The 24,147-nt window shown below is 37.4% G+C and overlaps 1 protein-coding gene across 4 annotated transcripts in view; it reads left to right on the forward strand.

Moving 5' to 3' along the window:
* LSM14A (LSM14A mRNA processing body assembly factor) overlaps positions 1 to 24,147 on the forward strand; it is a 61,523-nt gene that overhangs the window by 11,368 nt on the left and 26,008 nt on the right. For all 4 annotated transcript variants that reach the window (XM_028123522.2, XM_028123523.2, XM_028123524.2 and 1 more), the window contains exons 2-3: positions 16,485 to 16,648; positions 20,155 to 20,284. In XM_028123522.2, the coding sequence (XP_027979323.1) occupies positions 16,485 to 16,648; positions 20,155 to 20,284 (294 nt within the window). The remainder of the gene's footprint in view (positions 1 to 16,484; positions 16,649 to 20,154; positions 20,285 to 24,147) is intronic.

A 24,147-nucleotide genomic window follows, 5' to 3' on the forward strand; every position in this document is an offset into this window, starting at 1 on the left:
AGAAAGTGGATTGGCCTTAAAAACGTTGACTGGGCAAGGAACAGGGAAGAATTGAGTGATGGTACATATAGTCGTGGTTCCTATCCACTGAAATTGGGAATAGATCAGGAGGGAATTAGGTTTATTTTTCTGTCTGCTTGAGCATCATCACCCCTGCAAAGCCTTCTCTAATTCCCGTAAGTCAAGAAATGCTAGGTGTACCTTCTGTGTTCTCTTTTTGTCTTCTGTTTTCTTCCTGTGCCTCATGCCTGTCTTACTATGTTTCACAACTAGACATCAGCATCTTTTTCCCCTCGTGTTCATTGTACATAGCAAATTAACTATCTGTTGGTCACATAAAGCATTATTGTTTCTGAAAATTTACCTGGGTCTGAAAATGTGTAGTTGAACAGCTTGATATTTAGTAGAAAAAGACAGCATGATAAATGAAGACAATATTAAAGATATTTTATTCTCTCAGATTAATAATGATGGGTGTAATTCAGTTTTCTTTTGCCATCCTGTGCTTTATAGAAATGTTTCAGGATCTTTCTTATCTACAGTTTCAAAAGGGTCCTTGTAAATATGTTTAGCATTATTACCGTTGTTTTGTTGTTACTGCCTCACTATCTTAATTTTTGAATTGCTTTTTGGTTGTACAATTCTCTCTTCATGCCACTCTCCCTAAATTCTTATTCTCACAAGTCATTATTCCCTTATGCTTAGTCTGACATTCTCATGGTAAATGAGGAAAAATACGTCAGGTAAATCTGCAAATATTAGTAATTCAAGGGGAAGAATCTTGCATGGGGAAAGCAAGTGAAGTTGCAAATGAAAGGAGATAATGAACTGAGCAAGGTCTCAAACCTGTAATTGTAGGAGATGACTTTAGGTTAAAAGAAATGTAAGGGTCCTTCCTCCTCTGAGTGCAAGCAAGAGGGAAGAAAATGAGTGAAGATGATGAAATGTATTAATGAAAAGGACAAAATGGTTTGGGATCTTTTTAGACAAACCAGAGATTACTTTAACCTTTAGAGTCAAAGTAATAAGGAGTTGGTTTTAAGAATATTTGGAAGGTGAGGGGCACCTGGGTTGCTCAGTCAGTTAAACGTCAGACTCTTGGTTTTGGCTCAGGTCATGATCTCAGTCATGAGATCAGGCCCTGCATCGAGCTCCACACTAGGCGTGGAACCTGCTTAAGATTCTCTCCCTCCCTCTGCCTCTATCCCCTCTTTAAAAAAATAAAATAAAAATATTTAAGAATGTTTGAGCAAGGGCGTCTGGGTGGCTTAGTCAGTTAAGCGTTTGCCTTTGGCTTAGGTCATGATCCCGGGACCCACATTGGGCTCCCTGCTCAGCAGAGAGCCTGCTTCTCCCTCTGCTTCTTACCCTGCTCATGCTCTCTCTCAAATAAATAAATAAAATCTTTAGGAAAAAAAGAGAATGTTTGGATGGTGAGAGGAAAGTCACCTGCATTGTGAACTTGAGGTGGAGGTGGTTTTTTGTCTTCAGATTGCCAGTGTTTGGTGTGTGTGATAAGTGCTGAGGAGATTGAGAATATTGCAGAGAGAAGGTTGGTAGAGATGTCTCTTGGGGTGACAGGTCTGTAATTGGGTAAAGGAAAAGGTGGTAGAGGCCAGAGACAGATGTTTTCACTCAGTGCAGTAATATTCCCTACCAGAAGGTAGTGTGGGTGAGGGTGAAGAAGGGGCCAAAGAGGAGAGTGCAGGTGTATATAAAGTGAAGCTTGTGGAAGACTGATGAATCATAGACCTGTACCTCCTCTGAAACAAATAATACATTATATGTTTAAAAAAAAAAGATAGTAGGAAAGGAAAAATGAAGGGGAAATTGGAGGAGGAGACGAACCATGAGAGACTATGGATTCTGAGAAACAAACTGAGGGTTCTAGAGGGGAGAGGGGTGGGGAGTGGCTTAGCCTGGTGATGGGTATTAAAGAGGGCATGGGTTGAATGGAGCACTGGGTGTTATATGCAAACAATGAATCATGGAACACTACATCAAAAACTAATGATGATTAACATAACACAATATGGTGATTAACATAAAATTAAATTTAAAAAAACAAAAAAAGAATTCCATTTTGATATATCTATTCTGTTTTTGAGCATCGCTGTATAACTTTATTAATGATTGTGGTAGGTATTAAATAGATATAACTTAACACAAAAAAAAGTGAAGCTTTGTGGAGGCAGTTTTTGATGTGATTCACAAGCAGTCCTGTGTCCCTCCCAAGTAAAAAATCAGGAGGGTGCTTACTACCATCCTCCCATCAGGGTCTATGCAAGGGTACTACATTGTAGAAGAGATAGCTTTATAAAGCTACTCTTCGTATTTAAATAATTAAACCATATGTAACAGCTTATTCCAAATATGCAGTATCTCAGATTCTTTCAACGATAGCGTATGATACCAGTTGTGCAACAAGAACTGTACTTATGGATAAACATCAGAAAGAGAAGAAAAATGCCAAGTGCAACTTTTCACTTTTTTTCCCCCTGGTTCGATGCTTTTGTATACATTGTTTTTTAAGTAACGTTGTTTTTCTATTTTCCCATCCTATTGATATCCAGTTGTTCTTTCTTTTTGATGTAGTCATTCTCCCATTTTATTCTAAGTAGGAGTATTGTATAATTTAATTCAATTCCCTTGATATTAAACAATGTTCAGTAATTTTGGAAATTGCTTACTTAATAGCTTTTTCCACTGTGGAATTTATTCAAGAAATATGCAAATGTGAGCAATATGTAAGATACAGTGTTAGATATGAGGGAGTTGCAAAGATTATTAAGATACAGATTTTTCTCCTGAAAAAAAATTTTTTTTTAAGATTTATTCATTTGAGAGAAAGCGAGGGGCAGAGGGACAGGGAAAGAATCCTCAAGCAGACTCCCAGCTGAGCTCGGAGCCCAACACGGGGCTTGATCCCACAACCCATGAGATCATGACCTGAACTGAAACCAAAAGTCAGATGCTCAACCACCTGAGCCACCCAGGCACCCCTCTCCTGAAGATCTTTAAATTCTAGGATGGGGCAGGTATAGACACTGTGACAGAATGCTGTGTCATTTTTAGAGGAAGAAGTCTTCTACCTGGAAGTATTACTGATAGAGTTGTGTGATGGTTAATTTTGTGTCACCTTGGCTGGGCCAAGTGCCCAGATATTTGGTCACATATTCTGGATGTTTCTGGGAACATGGTTTTTGAATGAGATTAATTTTTAAATCAGTAGGCTTTAAGTAGATTACTCTCCATGATGTGAGTGGGTCTCATCCAATCATGTGAAGGCCTTAATAGAGGGAAGAGTGACTTCCTCTGAGCAAGAAGGAATTTTGCCAGCAGACCACCTCTGGACTCAGGCTTCAGCTCTTCCCTGGGTCTCCAGCCTGCCAGCCTACTCTGCAGATTTTGGATTTTCACATTAGCCAGTTCCTTAAAGTAAATCTGTGGGGTATGTGTGTTTCTCTGGAGAAAGCTGATGAATACAAGTAGCATATAAGCTGAAATTTAGGATGTGTTGAGTGTGGGGAGAAGCTATGGTAGAGGACAGAGAACCTGCTCTGGCTATAGAGAATAATGAGCTTCATTAGAACTTAAGTTTGTGTAAGTGGGATGGTGCTAGGTCTTACAAGTGATACTTGACAGAAGTTTTAACTTTAAGACTACATCAAAAATCTTATTCTAGGGGCACCTCGGTGGCGCAGTCGCTTAAGTGCCCAACTCTTGGTTTCAGCTCAGGTTGTGGTCTTGGTCGTGAGATTTGAGCCCAGCATCGGGCTCTGTGCTTATCGCGGAGTCTGCTTAGGATTCTCTGCCCCTCCCACTCTGCTCACTCACTCTCTCTCAAGTAAATAAATCTTCTTTTAAAAATCTTATTCTAGATTTACATTTGAATTTAGACTTAGATTTCTAACTTACTTTGGGCATTTCTTGAATAATTCAAACTTTCATTTATTGCTCTCACATTTTGGTATTCAGCAGACTTGTTTTTCTTCCTTATCAGTCAATATTAGAGCCTAATTTACAATTTTTAGTTTGTGTCCAAAAGTGAAGTCTTTTGGAAAATACTAATGATGTAATTTTGGGCATACTGACTGTATTTAACTATGTATATGTTTGTCATGTTTAAACTTACAAAGGTTTGGTATTTTATAATGGAGATATTGTATTAGGAAGTTGGTCATTACAGCTCTTCCTCCATCCATGTAGTATGACTGTATGTTCAGGTATTAATGTACTGGTAACTAGGTTTGATATTAGTGTGAAGTTTGAACTTGATCTATTAGAAATAGAGTTTTTTTTTAGATAAATGATTTTGCCAGAACCTTGACCCTTTTTATGTATTTTTTAAAAAGGCAATCATGGGATGCATATCTCAGTAAATTGTAGTCAGAAATAAGGAATTGATTATATTCTTTCAGACTAATAGAGAAAATTTTTTCCGTTTCCCACTCCCTTTTTTTTAAACATGGGCCTAAAACTTGGGCTTTTCTAGTTGGAGAATTAAAAAAAACTAGGATACTTAACTAAAACATAGCACCATGATGAAGTTTAGAATAGAGAGGACAACCACTCCTAGTTCCAACATCTAACCCTGCTATTATTATTATTTTGTGTATTCTCTTTGAGGCTATATTTGTGTGTGGGAAGGGGAGGATTATTGAGATGAAATTCATATAACACAATTAACCATTATAAAGTAATGTAATTCAGTGGCTTTTAGTGTAGTCACAGCATTGTGCAACCACCACCTCACTTCAGTTTCAGAATTTTTTCATCACCTTAGAAGAATACCCCTACCCATTAAGTAATCCTTCCCCATTTCCCTTTGTCCCCAGTAACCATTTATCTGCTTTCTGACTCTATGGCTTTTCCCCTTCTGGATGTATGTAAAACAGATCATACAATATGTGACCTGACTTTAACTTAGCATAATGCTTTGGAGTTTCTTTCTAGTTGTAACATGTCTCACCATTTCATTCCTTTTTTATGGCTGGATAATATTCTATGTATGTGTGTCTAAATATAAAAAACACAATTTGTTTTAACCATCATCTGTTGATGGGCATTGGGCATTTGGCTTTTTTTTTTTTTAAGATTTTTTTTATTTATTTGACAGAGACACAGCAAGAACACAGCAGAGGGAGTGGGAGAGGGAGAAACAGGCTTCCTGCCGAGCAGGGAGTCCGACGCGGGGCTCGATCCCAGAACCCTGGGATCATTACCTGAGCCAAAGGCAGACACCCAACGACTGAACCACCCAGGCGCCCCTGGGCATTTGGCTTTTATGAATGATACTGCTTTAAACATTCGTGTACAAGTTTCTGTGTCAACGTAGGTTTTTACACATATGAGTGAAATTGCTGAGTAATATATATGGTAATTCTATGTTTAATTTTTTGAGGAACCACCAAGCTGTGTTTTCCACAGCATCCGTACCACCAAGCTATGTTTTCCACAGCATCCGTACCATTTTACATTTCTCTTTGCAATGTCAGGGATGCCTATTTCTCTATATCCTTGCCAATATTTGTTATTTTGTTTTATTATTTTTTAAACATTTGTATTTTTTTATTAAAATTCAATTACTATATAATGTATTACTGGTTTAAGAGGTAGAGGTCTATTTTGTTTTATTATTAAAGCCCTTCAAGTAGTTTGTTTTTGTTGTTTTTTTTTGTTATGTTAGTCACCATACATTACATCATTAGTTTTTGATGTAGTGTTCCATGATTCATTGTTTGCATATCACACCCAGTGCTCCATTCAATACGTGCCCTCCTTAATACCCATCACCAGCTAACCCATCCCCCCACCCCTTCCCCTCTAAAACCCTCAGTTTGTTTCTCAGAGTCCATAGTCTCTCATGGTTCGTCTCGCCCTCTGATTCCCGCCCCCCCCCCCCGCTTCATTTTTCCCTTCCTACTATCTTCTTTTTTTTTTTTTTAACATATAATGTATTACTTGTTTCAGACGTGCAGGTCTGTGATTTGTCAGTCTTACACAATTCACAGCACTCACCATAGCACATACCCTCCCCGATGTCCATCACCCAGCCACCCCATCCCTCCCACCCCCACCACTCCAGCAACCCTCAGTTTGTTTCCTGAGATTAAGAATTCCTCCTATCAGTGAGATCATATGATACTTGTCTTTCTCTGATTGACTTATTTTGCTTAGCATAATACCCTCTAGTTCCATCCACATTGTTGCAAATGGCAAGATTTTGTGGGGGTTCTTTTGATGGCTGCATAATATTCCATAGGAGTGTGTGTGTGTGTGTGTGTGTGTGTGTGTGTGTGTGTGTATACACACCACATCTTCTTTATCCATTCATCTGTTGATGGACATCTTGGCTCTTTCCATAGTTTGGCTATTGTGGACATTGCTGCTGTGCCCTTCTAGTAGTTTCGAAGTGGCATTTCATGATAGTTTTGATTTGTATTAACATAATGACAAAGGAGGGGTGCCTGGGTGGCTCAGTCGTTAAGCGTCTACCTTCGGCTCAGGTCATGATCTCAGGGTCCTGGGATCGAACCCCGCATGGGGCTCCCTGCTCTGCAGGGAGCCTGCTTCTCCCTCTCCCACTCCCACTACCTATGTTCCCTCTTACTGTGTCTCTCTCTGTCAAATAAATAAAATCTTTAAAAACAACAACAACAACAACATAATGACCAAGGATATTAAGCCTCTTTTCACAAGCTTGTGGACTGCTTGTCTCTTTTATTGAGAAATATCTTTTCAAGTTTTTGCCCATTTTTAATTGGATGCTTTGTCTTTTTGTTGTTGAGTTGTTGGGGTTTTTTTGTTTATTTTTTTTTAAGATTTTATTTATTTACTTGAGAGAGAATGAGAGAGAGAGAGCACATGAGAGGGGGGAGGGTCAGAGGGAGAAACAGACTCCCCGCTGAGCAGGGAACCTGATGGCGGGACTCAATCCCAGGACCCCAGGATCATGACCTGAGCCGAAGGCAGTCGCTTAACCAACTGAGCCACCCAGGCGCCCATGTTTATTTTTTTTTAAGATTTTATTTATTTATTTGTCAGAGAGAGCAAGCAGTAGGCAGAGGGAGAAGCAGGCTCCCTGCTTAGCAAGGATCATGACATGAGTCAAAGCCAGACACTTAGCCAACTGAGCTACCCAGGCATCCCTGTTGTTCAGTTGTTAGGAGTTCTTTATATATTCTAGATATTAAGCCCTTTTATGTGACTTGCAAATATTTCTCACATTCCATAGCTTGTCTTTGACCATTCTCAGTATTGTTCTTTGATGCACAAAATGTTTTGATTTTTGTGAACTCCCAATTTATTTTTTCTTTTGTTGCTCATGCTTTCAGTGTCAAATCTAAGAATCCATTGTCAGATCTGAGGTCATAAAGATTTACTCCTATGTCCTCTTAATAGTTTTATAGTTTGGGCTTATATTTAGATTGTTGACCCACTAAAAGAAAAACTGTGTGGGATGCCTGGGTGGCTCAGTTGGTTGAGTGTCAGACTCTTGGTTTCTACTCGGATCATGATCTCGGGATCGTGGATGGAATTGAGCCGCATATTGGGTTCTGCACAAAGTGCAGAGTCTGCTTGGGATTCTTTCCCTGTTCCTCTCCCTCCCCCTGGTGCACGTGCATGTGCGCTCACTCTCTCTCTCTCTCTCAAATAAATAAATATTTTAAAAAGGAAAAAAAACTGTGCTTTTTCCTCTACTCACCAGTTTACTCAATAGTTCTGGGCACCACATGTTCAGTCATCACATCAACCAATTCTCCCAGCTCCGTAGACACCAACTGGGTATCCTACAATTTAATTCAGTTCTGACATTATCTACTTGAAGTTAGTGTCAGATCTCACAGGTTAGGGGCTCAGTCCCACGAGACAACCCACACCAGCCTACTTCACACACCAGTCTCAAGTTGCAAGTTAACAACTGTACTTCTGACCAACTGGCTAAAAATTGAGGCTTCCTACGACCCCCTCCTTGGTTTGATCATTTGCCAGAAAGGCAAGCGTCTCCTCATTAGAACAAAATGTGTTCTTACTGCCCAGGAAATTCCAAGAGATTTAGGAGCTCTGCATTAGGAACCAGGGTCAAAGACCAAATATTACAACAAAGATGCTCTTAGTACCTTTATTTCTTAGGAAGTTATAAAGGTTTTAAGAGCCCTGGCCAGGAGCTGGAGACAAAGACCAAATATATATTATTATATCACAACATCACATCTGCTTTGAGTTAGTTTTTGTTTTGGAATAGGTAGAGTTCCAATTGCATTCTTTTTATATTGTCATCCAGTTGTCCCAAAACCATGTTTTGGGATATATGTTAAAAAGTTAGAGTTAAAGAGTTAAAAAGACTCTTCTTTCCCCTGTTGAATATTCTTTGACCCTTATCTAAAATCAATTGGCCAGGGGCGCCCGGGTGGCTCAGTCAGTTAAGTGTCTGCCTTCGGCTCAGGCCATCAGACTCCCTGCTTGGCGGGAAGCCTGCTTCTCGAACCTCTCCCACTCTCCCTGCTTGTGTTCCCTCTCTCAGTCTCTCTGTCAAATAAATAAAATCTTTTAAAAATACATAAATAAAAAAAGAAAATCAATTGGCCATAGATGTTTGGGTTTATTTCTAGACTGTTCCATTCCATAAATCCTTATGCTAGTACATACTGTTTTGACTACTATAACTTTGTAGTAAGTTTTGAAATTGGGAAGTACAAGTCTTCCAAATTTTTCATGAATTTGAAGTTTGGTTTTTCCAGTTCGGGGGTGGTGGATTGTAATTTTGATAGGGATTGCACTGAATTGGTAGCTCACTCTGGGAAGCATTGTAATCCTTTTTTTTGAGAGAGGGAGAATGCACATGCACAGGCAGAGGGGGAGAGGGGAGAAAGAGATGCACACTCCCCACCAGTGTGGAGGCTGATGTGGGGCCTGATCCCAGGACCCTGAGGTCATGACCTGAGCCAAAGTCAGCCATTTAACCGACTGAGCCACCCAGGCGCCCCAGAGCATTGTAATCTTAATATTAAGTCTTGCAGTTCATGAACATGGGATGACTTCCATTTATTTAGCTGCTCTTTAATTTGTTTCAGTAGTCTTTTGTAATTGTCAGTATACAAGTCTTTCACTTCCTTGGTTGAATTTTTCTTAGATGTTTTATTCATTTGGATGGTACTGTAAGTGAAATTGTTTTCTTAATTTCTTTTTGATTGATCGTTGTTGTATATACAAACAGCTGATTTTTGTGTGTTGATATTGCAGCTGTAACTTTGCTGAATTCATTTATTAACTCTAGTTTTGTTTAGTTTTTTTTATGGATTCAGTATAGGTAGAATCCCCATATATGGAATCATGTCATCTGCCAAAAGAGAGTTTTACTTCTTCCTCTCCAATTTGGATACCTTTTATTTATTTTTCTTGGTAATTATGTTGGCTAGGACTTCTAGTACATTGACTAGCAGTGGTGAAAGTGGACATCCTTATTTTGTTTCTGATCTAGGGGGAAGTTTTCAATCTTTTACTATTAAATACGTTAGCTATTGGTTTTTTATATATGCCATTTATCCTGTTGAGGTAATTTCCTCCTATTCCTTATTTACTAAATGTTTTTATCGTGAAAGGGTGTTAAATTTTGTCAAATGCTTTTTCTGCATCTATTGAAATGATCATGTCACGTATTTACCCCTTTAGTTTATTAATGTGGTATATATTACATTGGATTTTATTTTTTATGTTGAATCACCTTGCTTTCTTAGGATGAAATCCCCATTGGTCATGATATGTAATCCTTTTAAGATACTTTTGGATTCTGTTTGCTATTATTTTGTTGAGGACTTATGTATTTGTGTTCATAAGAGATACGGGTCTATAGTTTTCTTATGGTATCTTTGTCTGACTTTGGTGTCAGAGTAATGTTGGCCTCAAAGAATATATTAGGACGTATTCCCTTTTCTTCTCTTTTGGAGGCATTTGAGTAGGGTTGGTTGTTGTTTTTTTAAATGTTTGCTAAAATTTACCAATGAAACCATCTGGTCCTAGTTCTTTGGAGGCTTTTGATTACTGGTCAGTCTCTTTACTTGTTATAGATCCGTTGAGATTTTCTGTTTCTTCTTGAGTCACTTTGGTAATTTGCTGTTTCTAGGGATTTTTCTATTTTATCTAGATTTTCTAATTTGTTGGTATTTGTTTGTAGTTTCTTTCTTATAAGCCTTTTAAATTCAATGAGGTTGGTAGTAATGACTTTGCTTTCATTTCTGATTTTAGTGATTTGCATTTTCTCACCTTTTTCCCTTAGTCATTCTAGCTCTAGGTTTGTCAGTTTTGTTTGTCTTTTCAAAGAACCTACTTTTGGTTTTGTTGATTCTGTTTTTCTGTTCTCTATGCTGTTAATCTCTGCTCCAATCTCTTATTTCTTCCCTTCTGCTGGATTTGGGTTTAGTTTGCTCTTATTCTAATGTTTAAGGTGTAAAGTTGATTTGAAATTTTTTGTAAGATTTATTTGAGAGAGAGCACAAGTGGAGGGAGAGAATCTTCAAGCAGACTCCCTGCTGAGCGTGGAGCCTGACGTGGGGCTCAGTTCCACAACCCGTGAGATCATGACCTAAGTTGAAACCAGGAGTCCAATTCTCAACCAACTGGGCCATCCAGGCACCCTGAGATTTTTTTTTAATGTGATTATAGCTATAAATTTCCCTCTTGAGTATGGCGTTCTTTACATCCCATAGTTTTGGCACGTTGTGTTTTCTTTTTTATTTGTCTCAATTTTTCTTAATTTCCCTAGTGATTTCTTCTTGGACTCATTGGTTGTTTAAGAGTGCGTTATTTAATTTCCAGGTCCAGTTTCCTTTTATTATTCATTTCTAGTTTTATTCCATTGTGGACAGAGAAATTTACTTTGTAAATTTTCAGTTTTTCTTTTTTCAATTTATTGAGAATTGAATTTAACCTAACGTGGTCTATCCTGAAGAATGTTCCATGTGCAATTGAGAATAATGTATAGTCTGCTGTTGTTGAGGGGGGGAAAGGATAATCTGTTGCTTTTAAAAATTTTCAGGACACTGCTGGGGAGGTGCTTTGGCTTTTGAGGATTGAAACAATAGTCCCTCTGTGAATTACCAGGTAGTTCAAATCATACAACCCTGATTTTTGTGGGATATGCTTCCTGTTGCCCACCTAGCACTAGCAAAGCTGCACCAGGATCATGAGCCACCATCCCCATATCTGCCTTTTGTGGAGATGGGAGTTAATAGTAACAGCTAGCCACTATGCAAAAATGCCAAAATTTACCACAAGTTAACAGCCTTACTTCATCAAGTACTCCCATGGATGCTACAAGTGTGTGATTAGACTCCATAGTTCTGAAATGGTTTATTCAGACTTCATGTGCCGGGTCAAAGTTGTTTCAGTGTTGGGACTGATCCCTGGATCTTCCTACTTTGCCATCTTTCATGTCAGTCACCTCTGTGTTTTTATTTTAAGTAGTTGTAATCTTTTGAAAATTACAGTTTTAGGGGCGCCTGGGTGGCTCAGTCGTTGGGTGTCTGCCTTCGGCTCAGGTCATGATCCTGGGGTCCTGGGATCAAGCCCCACATCGGGCTCCCTGCTCGGCGGGAAGCCTGCTTCTCCCTCTCCCACTCCCCCTGCTTGTGTTCCCTCTCTTTGCTGTGTCTCTGTCAAATAAATAAAATCTTTTAAAAAAAAGAAAAGAAAATTACAGTTTTGTAATCTGCCCCATATAACATGTTTAATGTTACTGTATATATTCACCTGATTTTTAAATTTTTTTTAAGATTTTCTTGATTTATTTGAGAGAGAGAGTGAGCAAGCATGAGAGGGAGGAGAAGCGAGGGAGAGAGAAAAGCAGACTCCCCACTGAATGCAAAGCTGGAAGCAGGGCTCAGTCCCAGGACCCCAAGATCATGACCTGAGCTGAAGGCAGACACCTAACTGAGCCAGCCAGGTGCCCCTTAATTCTCTTTTTTAAGTAGGGGCTTAAAAGCCCCCAACATAGGGCTTGAACTCACAACCCTGCAATTGGGAGTTGCATGTTCCTCTGACTAAGACAGCCAGGCGCCCCTATGTCTACTTAACTTTTTGATATTACAAATAATATACCTATTTTGAAAAATAAAAAAAGACCAGAGTTGTAGAATTCTAAGTAAGAAATTGCATCCAATAAATCATATACTTCTGGTGAGTTTGAGTCTCTTTAAGACTGTTGCCTTTCTTTAAGTTCCTCTTCACCATTACTTGTCTGGTAACTTCCAAACTGGTCTTCTTCCATTTTCATTTTGTTTCCCACCATCACTGAAGGACAAATACTGTAGAATGGTGGTTGCCAGGGCCTGGGGGTGGGGGAAATGAAGAATCATGGTTTCTTAGGTATAAAGTTTCAATTAAACAAGATAATAAAGTTCTATATCTCTACAACATCTTGTTATATAAATACTGTACTATATTGGTTTAAAATTTTTTCAGATGTGTTCTTACCATGATTTTTTAAAAATTAAAATGATAGCATTAACAAAAGTGCTGGTAGTGAATTATACCTAAAAAAGTTGTTTGTCAGCTTCAAAGAAAAAATTGAAAGCCTGGTGGAAGAAGATACAAGAATTGAGGCTTGTTGCTGGAGACAGGGAAAAAGTGCATCAAGATCAGGGAGAACCGTGCAATAAGTACTTTTAAGACTATGTAGCCGAGTTGAGCCAAGAGGAAACATGGGGTGAGTGGGTATCATATACTAGTTTTCCATGGTTTGCTGTATTAGCTCTGTTACCACAAGTGCAAAAATTAAATAACAAGAAAAATTGGGGATGAACCAATGTGATTTCTCACTATACTGACAGTTCCTTTACTTAATTTGCACATAAGCTAATTAATGTGTTGAAATGTGTTGTAGCTGAACAGTAATGGTGATTTTCTACCTTTTCTGTGCTCATCATGCCTTTCTTTCCACTCTCAGTGCCCAGGTTGTTTGTATTATCTTCCAGCCATGTGTGTCCTTCCAATCTCTGTTAATTTGTTCTTTATAATGGTACAAGAATTGTCTATTGGAAATATTAAATCTGATCAAACCAGTCTCCATCATTAGAGCATGTTTTTCATACTCTTGGTGTGTGTAATTCATTCTCCATGGTCTCTTTTTTCATACTTTTTCATTTTCCTCTTTTGCTGTATGATACAGGTTTTCTTCACACCACATTATGGAAAATATGCCCTTAGTTTTAAAGTCTAATGTTGGTTACCTTTAGGACCTCAAATAACCAATTTTTTTTTTTTTTTTTTTTTTGAGAGGGAGAGAGGTAGAGAGAGAGCCAGAGAGAGCACAAGCAGGGGGAGCGGCAGACAGAGAGAGAAGCAGGCTCCCTGTGTGGGACTTGATCCCAGGACCCCAGGATCATGACCTGAGCTAAAGGCAGACGCTTAACCGCCTGAGCCACCCAGGCACCCCTCAAATAACCAGATTTTAAGCCTACATATATTAATTTATCAACTTCCCAAAAAATTTTATCAAGTGACTCCCTGCTATAACAGATGAGAGTATCAATTTCTGTATTTCCTTTTGTGTTTTCCTCTATTTCCACTCATCTTTGTCTTCCAATATTTGTTAGACTACTGTGTGATAAACCATCCTGACTTTTGTCAGTATGTAAGTTAGCTTTTTTCAGAACTATTAAACTTATATTCTGTTGTAAGACCATAGTAAATTGTCATACACATTTGTGTGCTTAAATGAATTTATTCTTCATCTCTTAATTTAAATTCAGTTATTAACAGAGTTTATTATTAGTTTCAGAGATAGTTTAGTGATTCATCAGTTGCATATAACACCCAGTGCTCATTACATCAAGTGCCCTCCTTAATGCCCATCACCCAGTTATGCCATCCCTCCACCCACCTCCCCTCCAGCATCCCTCAGTTTGTTCTGTAGAATTAAGAGTCTCTTACAGTTTCTCTCCCTCTCTGATGTCATCTTATTTTATTTTTTCCTCCCTTTCCCTATGATCCTCTGTTTTGTTTATTAAATTCCACATATGAGTGAAATCATATAATTGTCTTTCTCTGACCTATTTCACTTAGCATAATACCCTCTAGTTCCATCCACACTGTTACAAATGTATTCATCATCTTTTATATTTTGTTTGATACCACTGTTTCTGTGAGTTCTTTAATTTGATACAGCAAAGGATAATTCTCTATAGCTTATAGTGCACTAAATCTTTTTCTGGAAATAGAGCAGAACCCTTTGATCAAATTTAGGTCTTCATGTCAGGAAATTTCTGTTACATCTTTATGTTTTCTCTTATTCTCTTGTCTGGATCTGCATAACAGTCATCTTCAACCATTTTATTTCTGTACTTTTTCTTTACATCTTACTTCCTTTTTCTCAGAATTGTTCTCTATTAATGACTTGGTTTTACTGCTTTTACTGTTGTGTTGTTGATACAGTTATTCTGCTGTTACATTTGTCTGTTCTTCTCTTTCCTTAATTCTGTATGCTACCTTTTCTTTTCAGTGTCATTTTGATCATAAGAATTTTATTTTTCTCAAATAGGTAAAGCAATTCTTTCTGAAATTTTCTTCTATTTCCTGTGACAAATATTAATCCTGAATGGATTTTTCATCTGTCTAGTGAACACATGGGTATACTTTGAATGGTTTCATTAGGCCTTGGAAAACCTAACGGAGCTTGTCGGTGGTTTTTGTATAAGGAGGACTTTGAGAGGGCGCCTGGGTGGCTCAGTCAGTTAAGCATCTGCCTTTGGTTCAGGTCATGATCCTAGGGTCCTGGGATCGAGTCCCGCATCGGGCTCCCTGCTAAGTGGGGAGCCTGCTTCTCCCTCTGCCCCTCCCCCCTCCCACTTGTGCTCTCTCTCGCGCTCTGTTGTCTCTCTCTTTCTTTTAAAGAAAAAAAGGAGGACTTTGACTTTTCCTCCCTCTGCTTCAAGATGAACTAGTGTATTACTTCTGAGGCCTGAGGCTGTATACATGGTGTTCTGGTGATGCTGTTGCTGCCACTGAGGTTAGGGATGATACTGATTTCTTTGTAATTTTCTTAATCCTGATTTTTCTAGCTCTTTATTCTTCCTTTAAGATACAGGACAAAATACAGAACCTTGTCACTTACTCCTGCCATTATAAAGTACTCTTTGGCCACTAGGGGAAGAGGAACTTCAACTAGGGTATTCCACATCTTTTCCCTTACCACATCCATCATGCTCCTGTCTCCATCTACCAATGTGGAGGTACCAGTGAGCATTTCCCAGGGCATGCTGCATATGGATTCTCAGATTGGTCTTCCAGTTTGGACTAACTCATTCAGTATTGGAGTGATACTTTTTAATAAAATTTCATGGTATAAATTTGAGATCTCCTAGTTTAGGGATATTTTAACTCTTTTTGGCTATTTAGTTTTGGGGAAGGATATCCTCCTGCAAGCCCACATCTATGCCACCATCTTTTCTGGAAGTATCATAAGTAATAGACTTTTTAGCATGAAAGAAGGAGGCATTATTTAAAATGAAATTATGTGCATATTTAATCTAACCCTGGATCTATTCTACAGAAAAATGTATACATTCAAAATGTTGCACAGTCTTAAGGGGTTTACTCCCTCTAGGACATTCTTAAATGGATAATACATGATCTTTCAAACTTATTTGAACCTTCTGTATGGATGCAGACATTTTCAGAAGTCTAAGATAGTGAATCTGAAACTTTAGTATTCATAAGAAACTCGAGGAATTGGTTTAAAATGCAGATTTATGGACCCTCTCCTCAGAACGTCTGATTCAGTGTATTTGAATAGGATCCCAGAAATCTTTTTAGCCAGCTTACCCTGGTGTAGGTGGTCCACAGTTTAACTTTGAGTAATGCTATCTTAAGTGTTGAAATAATCCGATTTAATTATGAGATAGGTATTTTAGGTAACTAGGGCATTTCAGGCTGTCCCCTGGGGCTGAATACCTGACAGCTGGTTGGCTTGGCTTCTAGAGGACCTACCACTCACTGGGATAGATGTTCCCTTCATTGTCTTCTCTTAATCCAAAAGCTCAATTTCCCAAACTTTGGGATTTTATGGACGGGGAAATCCTCACTTGCCATTCCACCCCCCAACAAGAAATCTCACATAGGTTTGCTAATTTTTTATTTTGCTGAATGATATTAAAAAATCAACAATGAAAGAGGACATTTTTAACACCTCCTCTCACCACAACCACCAAAGATATAAATAAATAAAAATGTAGGAAGAACATGACCTCATAATACAGATTGTCTTTTAAATTGAGTACATTTAGCTCTTTTAGCTCTAGACAGAACCCACTCTATTTTCCTCTTTTTTTAAACAAAATTTCTTGAGCTACAGATTAATGAATATTTTCTCACAGATGACATTTAAGAACTGCTGTTCATTGGTATTTGAAAGAGTGCATTTCTAAGAGGCACTACATGAATGTGATGAGTACACATATCTCTCATATCCTCTGTTTTCTCACCAGTTCGGTCCTTCGGTACGGAAGACAGACCAACAGATCGTCCAATACCACCTCGAGATGAAGTCTTTGAATACATCATATTCCGTGGGAGTGATATTAAAGACCTCACTGTTTGTGAGCCACCAAAACCACAATGTTCTTTGCCTCAGGACCCAGCTATCGTTCAGGTATCTGATAGTAAATTTGTCTTAGAGTGCAAGAAAACTTCAAGTACATGGCTAGTCTTGGCTTTTTACCTCTCTTCTATTTTGGTTTTGGGGTGTTTTTGTTTTTCCTCAATTGAATGTTCGTGTGCTTATCATTTCCTAGTTACCTAAACCTAAAATACCTGGATAATGTTTTCATCTAGGTTTTTTTTCTTTAGATCATAAGTTTGGACAAAAGCAAGAAATATGGGGCGCCTGGGTGGCTCAGTCATTAGGCATCTGCCTTCGGCTCAGGTCATGATCCCAGGGTCCTGGGATCAAGCCCCGCATCAGGCTCCCTGCTCAGCGGGGAACCTGCTTCTCCCTCTCCCCCTGCTTGTGTTCCTGCTCTCGCTCTTTCTCTCTCTCTCTCTCAGATAAATAAAACAACTAAAATAATTTTAAAAATAAATAAATAAAGGGGCTCCTGGGTGGCTCAGTCGTTAAGCGTCTGCCTTTGGCCCAGGTCATGATCCCAGGGTCCTGGGATCAAGCCCCGCATCGGGCTCCCTGATCTGCGGGAAGCCTGCTTCTTCCTCTCCCACTCCCCCTGCTTGTGTTCCCTCTCTCGCTGTGTCTCTCTCTGTCAAATAAATAAAACCTTTAAAAAAATAAAGAAAGAAAGAAATAGAGGGATTTATTTTTATCATAAAATATTTTCTGATTTTAGCAAGTTAAAAATAGCTTACATTTATTGAGGTCTAACTGTATGAGAAGCACTATTCAAACTACTGCACATACAGTAAGTCAATCCTCACAATACTCTCTGAACTTGGTACTATAATTATAGTATAATTGTATAATTCTCCTTTTTACAAGTGAGTAAATTAAGATAGAGCCACAATTTGGACAGAACCAGATAGTCTGGCTCTGGAATCCAGGATCCATGTCACTTACTATGTTATTCACATTTGGTTCATATTACAAACCAGGGTGGTAATGGCTACTCTTAGGTAAGATTATTAGGTTCAGTGAAAAAAAGTAATAAATCATATTAGTATCATACATATATATAACATAATATGCATGCAGTATTGTATAATACAGCACAAACATAAAGGGATTTTAACATACATAGGTATATTACTCAATTCTCTAAATAAGGTCTAAAAAGGGATGGCTGGGTGGCTCAGCCTGTTCAGCATCTGCCTTTGGCTCAGGTCATGATCCCAGGGTCCTGGGATCTAATCCCACATCAGGCTCCCTGCTCAGTGGGGGAGCCTACTTCTCTCCACCTGTCTGCCTGCTGCTCCCCCTGCTTGTTCTCTCTCTCTGACAAATAAATAAATTTTTTAAATAAATAAATAAAATAATGTATGAACAAAGAAGACCCTAAGTATTCTCAGTAAAAGAAATAAAAAATTTATATTTTATTAAAAACAGAAATACATGATTTCTAAAAGATTATAAGTTATGAATTAAGGAGGATATTCATTACAGTGCTTGTTTACATGATAATTGGAAGTATATAGAAACTGCCTGAATTTTAGTTATAACAGCAGAGGAAGCGGATTGACATAGGAGTGTTTTCATTTTAGGGCATAGCTGATTAAAAGTTTATGGCCCCCATGATTTTCCTCTTGGATCCATCATTTTCTGCTCAACCCTTTTTCTTGTCAGTCTTTGGTCATTTGCACTAAAATATGCTTGTTGTTTTTTTTTTAAGTAATGTAATACTTTTAGATTTTTTTAAATTAGATTTTTTTAAATTAACTTTGTTTTATGCTGTGGTGAAATCTTAGTTTTCCACAAAACAGATTCTTAGAATATATATTATCTTGCATAAGATTTGTCTTACTTCCAATATTAAAATACCTAATGAACTCTTCTAAAGAAAATAATAAGTGATATATAAAATTAAACTGGAAAAAAAGGGGTGCCTGGCTGGTTCATTTGGTGGGGTGTGTGACTCTTGATCTCAGGGTTATGGGTTTGAGCCCCATGTTGGGCATAGAAATTACTTAAAAAGAAAATCTTTTTTCTTAAGATTTTATTTAAGAAAGCGCAAGCACAGATGGGGAGGAGGGGCAGAGGGAGAGGAAGAAGCAGACTCCTTGCTGAGCAGGGAGCTTGATGGGGGACTCAGTCCCAAGATCCTGGGATCATGACCTGAGCCGAAGACCGACACTTAACTGACTGAGCCACCCACGTGCCCTAAAAATAAAATCTTGTAAAAAATGGGAAAAAAAGAGAAAGTACCTTTTAATATTTAATATATTTATCTTCCCTGAATGTAAGTTTTTTAATAAGAAATAATTAATTTTATTCTTATAAATTGGAGAAATTCCTCTTCTCTCCCCCCCCACTCCTTGTTAAGTCTAACTTTTAAGGAAGTAAGTCTGAAGGAATCCTGAGAAAATGTGCATTTTCTTAAATGGAGAGAGAAGAGACACATTTTAGTAGAGATAGCCTACACCAAAGAGTGGTATTATCTGACTCTCTCTTGTATAGATTTTCTGATAATTCTCCAGGGAAATAGTTATTTAAGTTATCAGCTTTATGGAATCTGAAGAACCAAGAAAACAGAAGTCAAACTGGTGTTGAATAACTTCTTCCATTCACCATAAATTTTGACTTTTGACCTTTTGATTCATACATACAAAAGTATTTATTGAACACCTGCCATGTGCCTGATACTAGCAGTGAACACACAGACAGGGTCCTACCATCAATGAGCTTATATCCTTTTGGTAATTAGTACACTTCATATTTGTATTATGAGATATTTTATATGAAGATAAATGAATATATAATAGCATATATACGTTCTATAATACATTTTAGGTTTAGTAAGTTGAAATTTTTGTAAAATGTTCTTTAACTTAATGAAAAATATATTTTAAAAATGTAAATGGTCATGGGGCGCATGAGTGGCTCAGCTGGTTAAGCATCTGACCCTTGATCTCAGCTTAGGTCTTGATCTCAGAGTTGTGAGTTCGAGCCTCACATTGGATTCCATGCTGGACATGGAGCCTACTTAAAAAGATAAATAAAAAATAAAAATGTAAATGGTCTTGTGTGGGATAGTTTGTTTCTGCATCTCTTCCCTGTAAATTTAATAGCGTACTTCAGATGATTGAAATATGAGCAAAATGACAAGTGAGATACCTTATTTTTGTCAGCACCAGACTAAAACTCAGTATAACCAAATGTAATTTTTCCCATCTTTTTTCTTAAAGTTACTTTACTTATTCAAGTAACTTTTCTTTCATTCTTTCCTAAACTTGCTATAAAACTCTTAACTCTACTTAACTGTAGAAAAATATATTTATAAGTCACATCAAGCATAATTGGCACATATACAACTATTGAAATCAGGAGGTTGTTAAACTGTTTTGATATTAAGTGCGTGTTGTAAGTTATTATAATTGGTTTTGTATCTAATAGTTATAATTTAAAGCCTTCTTTAAAAATGTAAATATTCGAATTTTTTTCGTTATATACATGTTGTATAGAGCCTGGAAAAATAACCCATGATCTTTCTTCAGTCTTCACTAGGCTCATCTACTTCTTCATTCCAGTCAGTGGGTTCCTATGGACCTTTTGGCAGGATGTCGACATACAGTCAGTTCAGTCCAAGTTCATTAGTCGGGCAGCAGTTTGGTGCTGTTGGTGTTGGTATGTTGTGCTTTTTTCTTTTTCTTTTCTTTGTTTTTCTTAAATTTACCTGTCTTTACCACAAATTTACAGACATGTTGTTTGGTGTTCCTTTTGTAACCTATTAATTTAAAGGTTTTATTTAATGTCCTTAATAACTAGTGGTTCTATAAAGGTCATCTCTCAGAATAGTCACTTTTTTTTTTAAATCTAGATCTAGTCAATTGCCAGATATCACTGAATGTTATTTTAAACTTACATAAGATATCTCCATTTAAAATACGCATTTTTTTCTGGAGTACCTGGCTGGCTCAGTTGGAAGAGCATGTAACTCTTAATCTCGGGGTCATGAGTTCGAGCCCCACATTGGGTGTAGAGATTACTAGAAAAATAATCTTTAAAAAATCGTAAAATAAGCATTTTTTTCCAACAGGATGGGTTTTCAAAAGGATGGTTGGAGATAATGCTATTATTAGGGAATAATAATGCCAATAAGAAGTATTTATATTAGGTAGAATGTGAAAAGATAATCACACATAGCATGTTTGAGGGCATGATGCTTTGTTTATTGTAACAACGTTTTAGAAACATTAACACTGTAAAGAGAAAGCTAGATATAATCAGATCAGCTCTGTTTTTTTGTTTTTATAGCTGTGCATTTTAGCTCTTTAGTAGAAATTTTCACAGTAAAGAATAACTTTTTAAATCTCAAATTCTAGCCCTTAATCTTTTCTAATTCAGTTGAAATAACCATTTATCAGTTTACCCTGTTTCTCTGCATCACAAATCCAGTTTCAGGTATATCTTGAAACCATTAGCATGTTAACAAGTTTTGTTAAAATTAATTCCTTTTTATAAATATACTTTCTTTATGTGGTTGTGACTTTTCAGGTATGTAAATGTTTTGCTTATTCACAAAATCAAAAAGGATGGGAAAAAATAAATCCTAAAATTGAATGGATATAAACAGAAATAACTGGTGCTGTTTATATCAAATTGATACTATAACCACACAGAAAAAAAGAATTCAGGTAACTTTTACAGTCTTAGTAGGGGTATATTGTAAGAACAAAACTAAAAATCCCTTGACTTAGGGTTTGTAATTGGTAGTGGTATTGGTGTTAATTTTGAAACTGTTTTGTATGTATTATAGGATAGGGCAAATGACTAATATAATGATGTTGTTGGGAAATGCTGTCCTTTCCGTGGAGAAGGGAGAAGGAAACATAGGAGTAAGGAAGAACCCCGTGGTGTTGAATGTGAATTGGAAGCATGAATGTGAACTTTTTTAAAACTGGTTATTTCCTAACTCTGTTCATAGAAAGGACCTAGAAGCAATGATACCCTGTAGCAAAGAATATGTGTAGACCCAGTTCTTGGTTTCTATATACCATTCCCCACTAGAAGGAACATGGGCCCCTTGAGAAAAGAAGGGAAAAGTGCTCTTTTTTTTTTAAGTTTATTTATTTAAGTAATCTCTATACCCAACATGAGGCTCAAGATCAAGAGTCACATGTTCTTCCGACCGAGCCAGCCACGTGCCCCAACAATGCTCTTTTTTAACAAAAAAGTCCCAACTAATAAATAGAAGGAATGGTAGATACAAATAATCACCATTTTTGTAATATCCAGTGTATTCATTAGCAAGGATTATCAGTGGATGCTAAAATCATTGGGTGAACAGTGTTGGACAGAATATTAAAATGGCCTTAAAATATCATCCCACATTTAATTAATTACAGAGGGGATGACATTGTGCCTTTATAATGGAGACCTCTCATGGTCACCATTTTAATCAAGTCTTAAAGTTTGGCATTGCCATAGTTAACTAATTAAATGTCTCCTAATGTGATGATATAGCAGTTGGTAAATCCAGATTTACCCTGTTAGCTATAACTGTTAGAATCCTATTCTGAGGATTTAAATAAGGGGCAGTTGCAAATTATCCTTTTGAGACTCCTTTCACTAAATTGAGTAGTTGGCTAACATTGAGATTATTACTGCACTTACCTCGTACATTACTGTGAAGTTTGTATGACCTAATATGTGTGAAGCATTTGAATAGGGTCTAGCATATAGTGTTACATAGTAAATACTGCTGCTACCATTCTTCAGAGCCTGCTTTTCTAATCAGAGTATCTATTTCTTGTATATGCTTTTATCTAATTTTGGTATTATTGGGAGTTGCTAGTTTACTGTTCTTTGGATGTCACAAAGGTAGAGGGTTTTATTTGTATTTTCCATGTCAGTTGAGTAATTTTTGCAGTAGATGATTATTTTTCATTTGTTGATTTCCATATTGGTAGGATAGTTTGTGGAGTGACTAGAGAGCTATATATAATATTCAGAAGTTGTTAAATGAGGAGGAAGAAAATTACTGCACTGATTAAGGTGGTAGGTGATTTTTAGAAAAGGAGTTAACTCAGGTATGGTTTGTGTTAGCACAAATTAAGCCAGATTTTAATCTAAGCCTCTTGTTTTTGATCCCTAAGGCACTTGACCCTTGAGCAAATGTATTTGAACTGCACAGGTCCACTTACACGTGGGTTTTTTCCAGTAAATACATTAGTAAATGTATTTTTTTCTACCATGTGATTTTTTTTTTTTAAGATATTTATTTGAGAGAGAGAGAGAGCATTTGTGAGCAGGGGAGGGAGAGGAAGGGAGAATCTTGAGCAGATACAGGCCTCAGCCTCATGGCCCTGAGATCATGACCTGAGCCAAAACTAAGAGTAGGATGCTTAACTGACTCAGCCACGTAGGTGCCCCTGAATGATTTCCTTAATAACATTTCCTTTTCTTTAGCTTACTTTATTGTAAGAATACAGTAGAGTATTCTGACTTAAAAAGGAAGCTTAAATCAGGGAAACTCTTGCTATTTGGGAAAATTTTTTTCCATTTTAATTCTTAGATGTTTATAGTCTTTTTACAGGTTTTGGTTTTTTTTTTTTTACAATTTGTATCATGAAGATTAGTATCTATAACATCTATAGGGCTTCCAAAACTAAGGACCTACAACCCAACAGAAAAAGAGGCAGGTGTTAGGAACTAACTTTGCCTTTTTCAGAAAGAAAGTAGTACAAATGTCCTTCAAATGTGGAAAAATGCTTAAGTTTTGCTTATGATGAGATACACAAATTAAATCTGTACTGAGGCACCATTTCTCACGATCAATTTGGCAAAAGCCCAAAAGTTTAAGTGTGTATATATAGTATTTTTGCAAGATAGTGAGGAAACAGATACTCTCATACATTGAAAAGAATGATACACCAGACAGAATTAAAACAGTATTTTTTTAAAGCTGATGCCAAAATAATTCTTAAGTGCAAAGATTAGGTCTTTATTGACTTTAATTTATGGATCCTTAGGAAAAATTAATGACCCCACAATAAAGGAAACAGCAAAAGTGCCATGGCATGCTAAGTCTCATAATACCCTGTGGACAAGACTGAGAACTGTTGGCTGAATAGACAGACAAATGGGTACATTTTAGCTGGTTAAACATAGTCAAGCCGTATTAGACAATGATTCTCTTAGTCTCCAGTATTTCATACAGATTAATTTTTAATGAAAATTTAGATCATTTTGATGAACATTTAGAAGGCAGGCTTATGAACTTTATAGTTAGCATAAAGCCAGTTGAGTATTTCTTTTTTTTTTTTTTTTTAAAGATTTTATTTATTTGACAGAGAGAGACACAGCGAGAGAGGGAACACAAGCAGAGGACTGTGAGAGGGAGAAGCAGGCTTCCTGCGGAGCAGGGAGCCCGATGCGGGGCTCGATCCCAGGACCCTGGGATCATGACCTGAGCCGAAGGCAGACGCTTAACGGCTGAGCCACCCAGGCGCCCCAAGCCAGTTGAGTATTTCATACATTGGGGCTGA

The sequence above is a fragment of the Eumetopias jubatus genome, unplaced genomic scaffold (assembly GCF_037043125.1).
Source record: "Eumetopias jubatus isolate StellerSeaLion01/CBP00866 unplaced genomic scaffold, mEumJub1_p1.0 scaffold_10, whole genome shotgun sequence".
Lineage (NCBI taxonomy): Eukaryota > Metazoa > Chordata > Mammalia > Carnivora > Otariidae > Eumetopias > Eumetopias jubatus.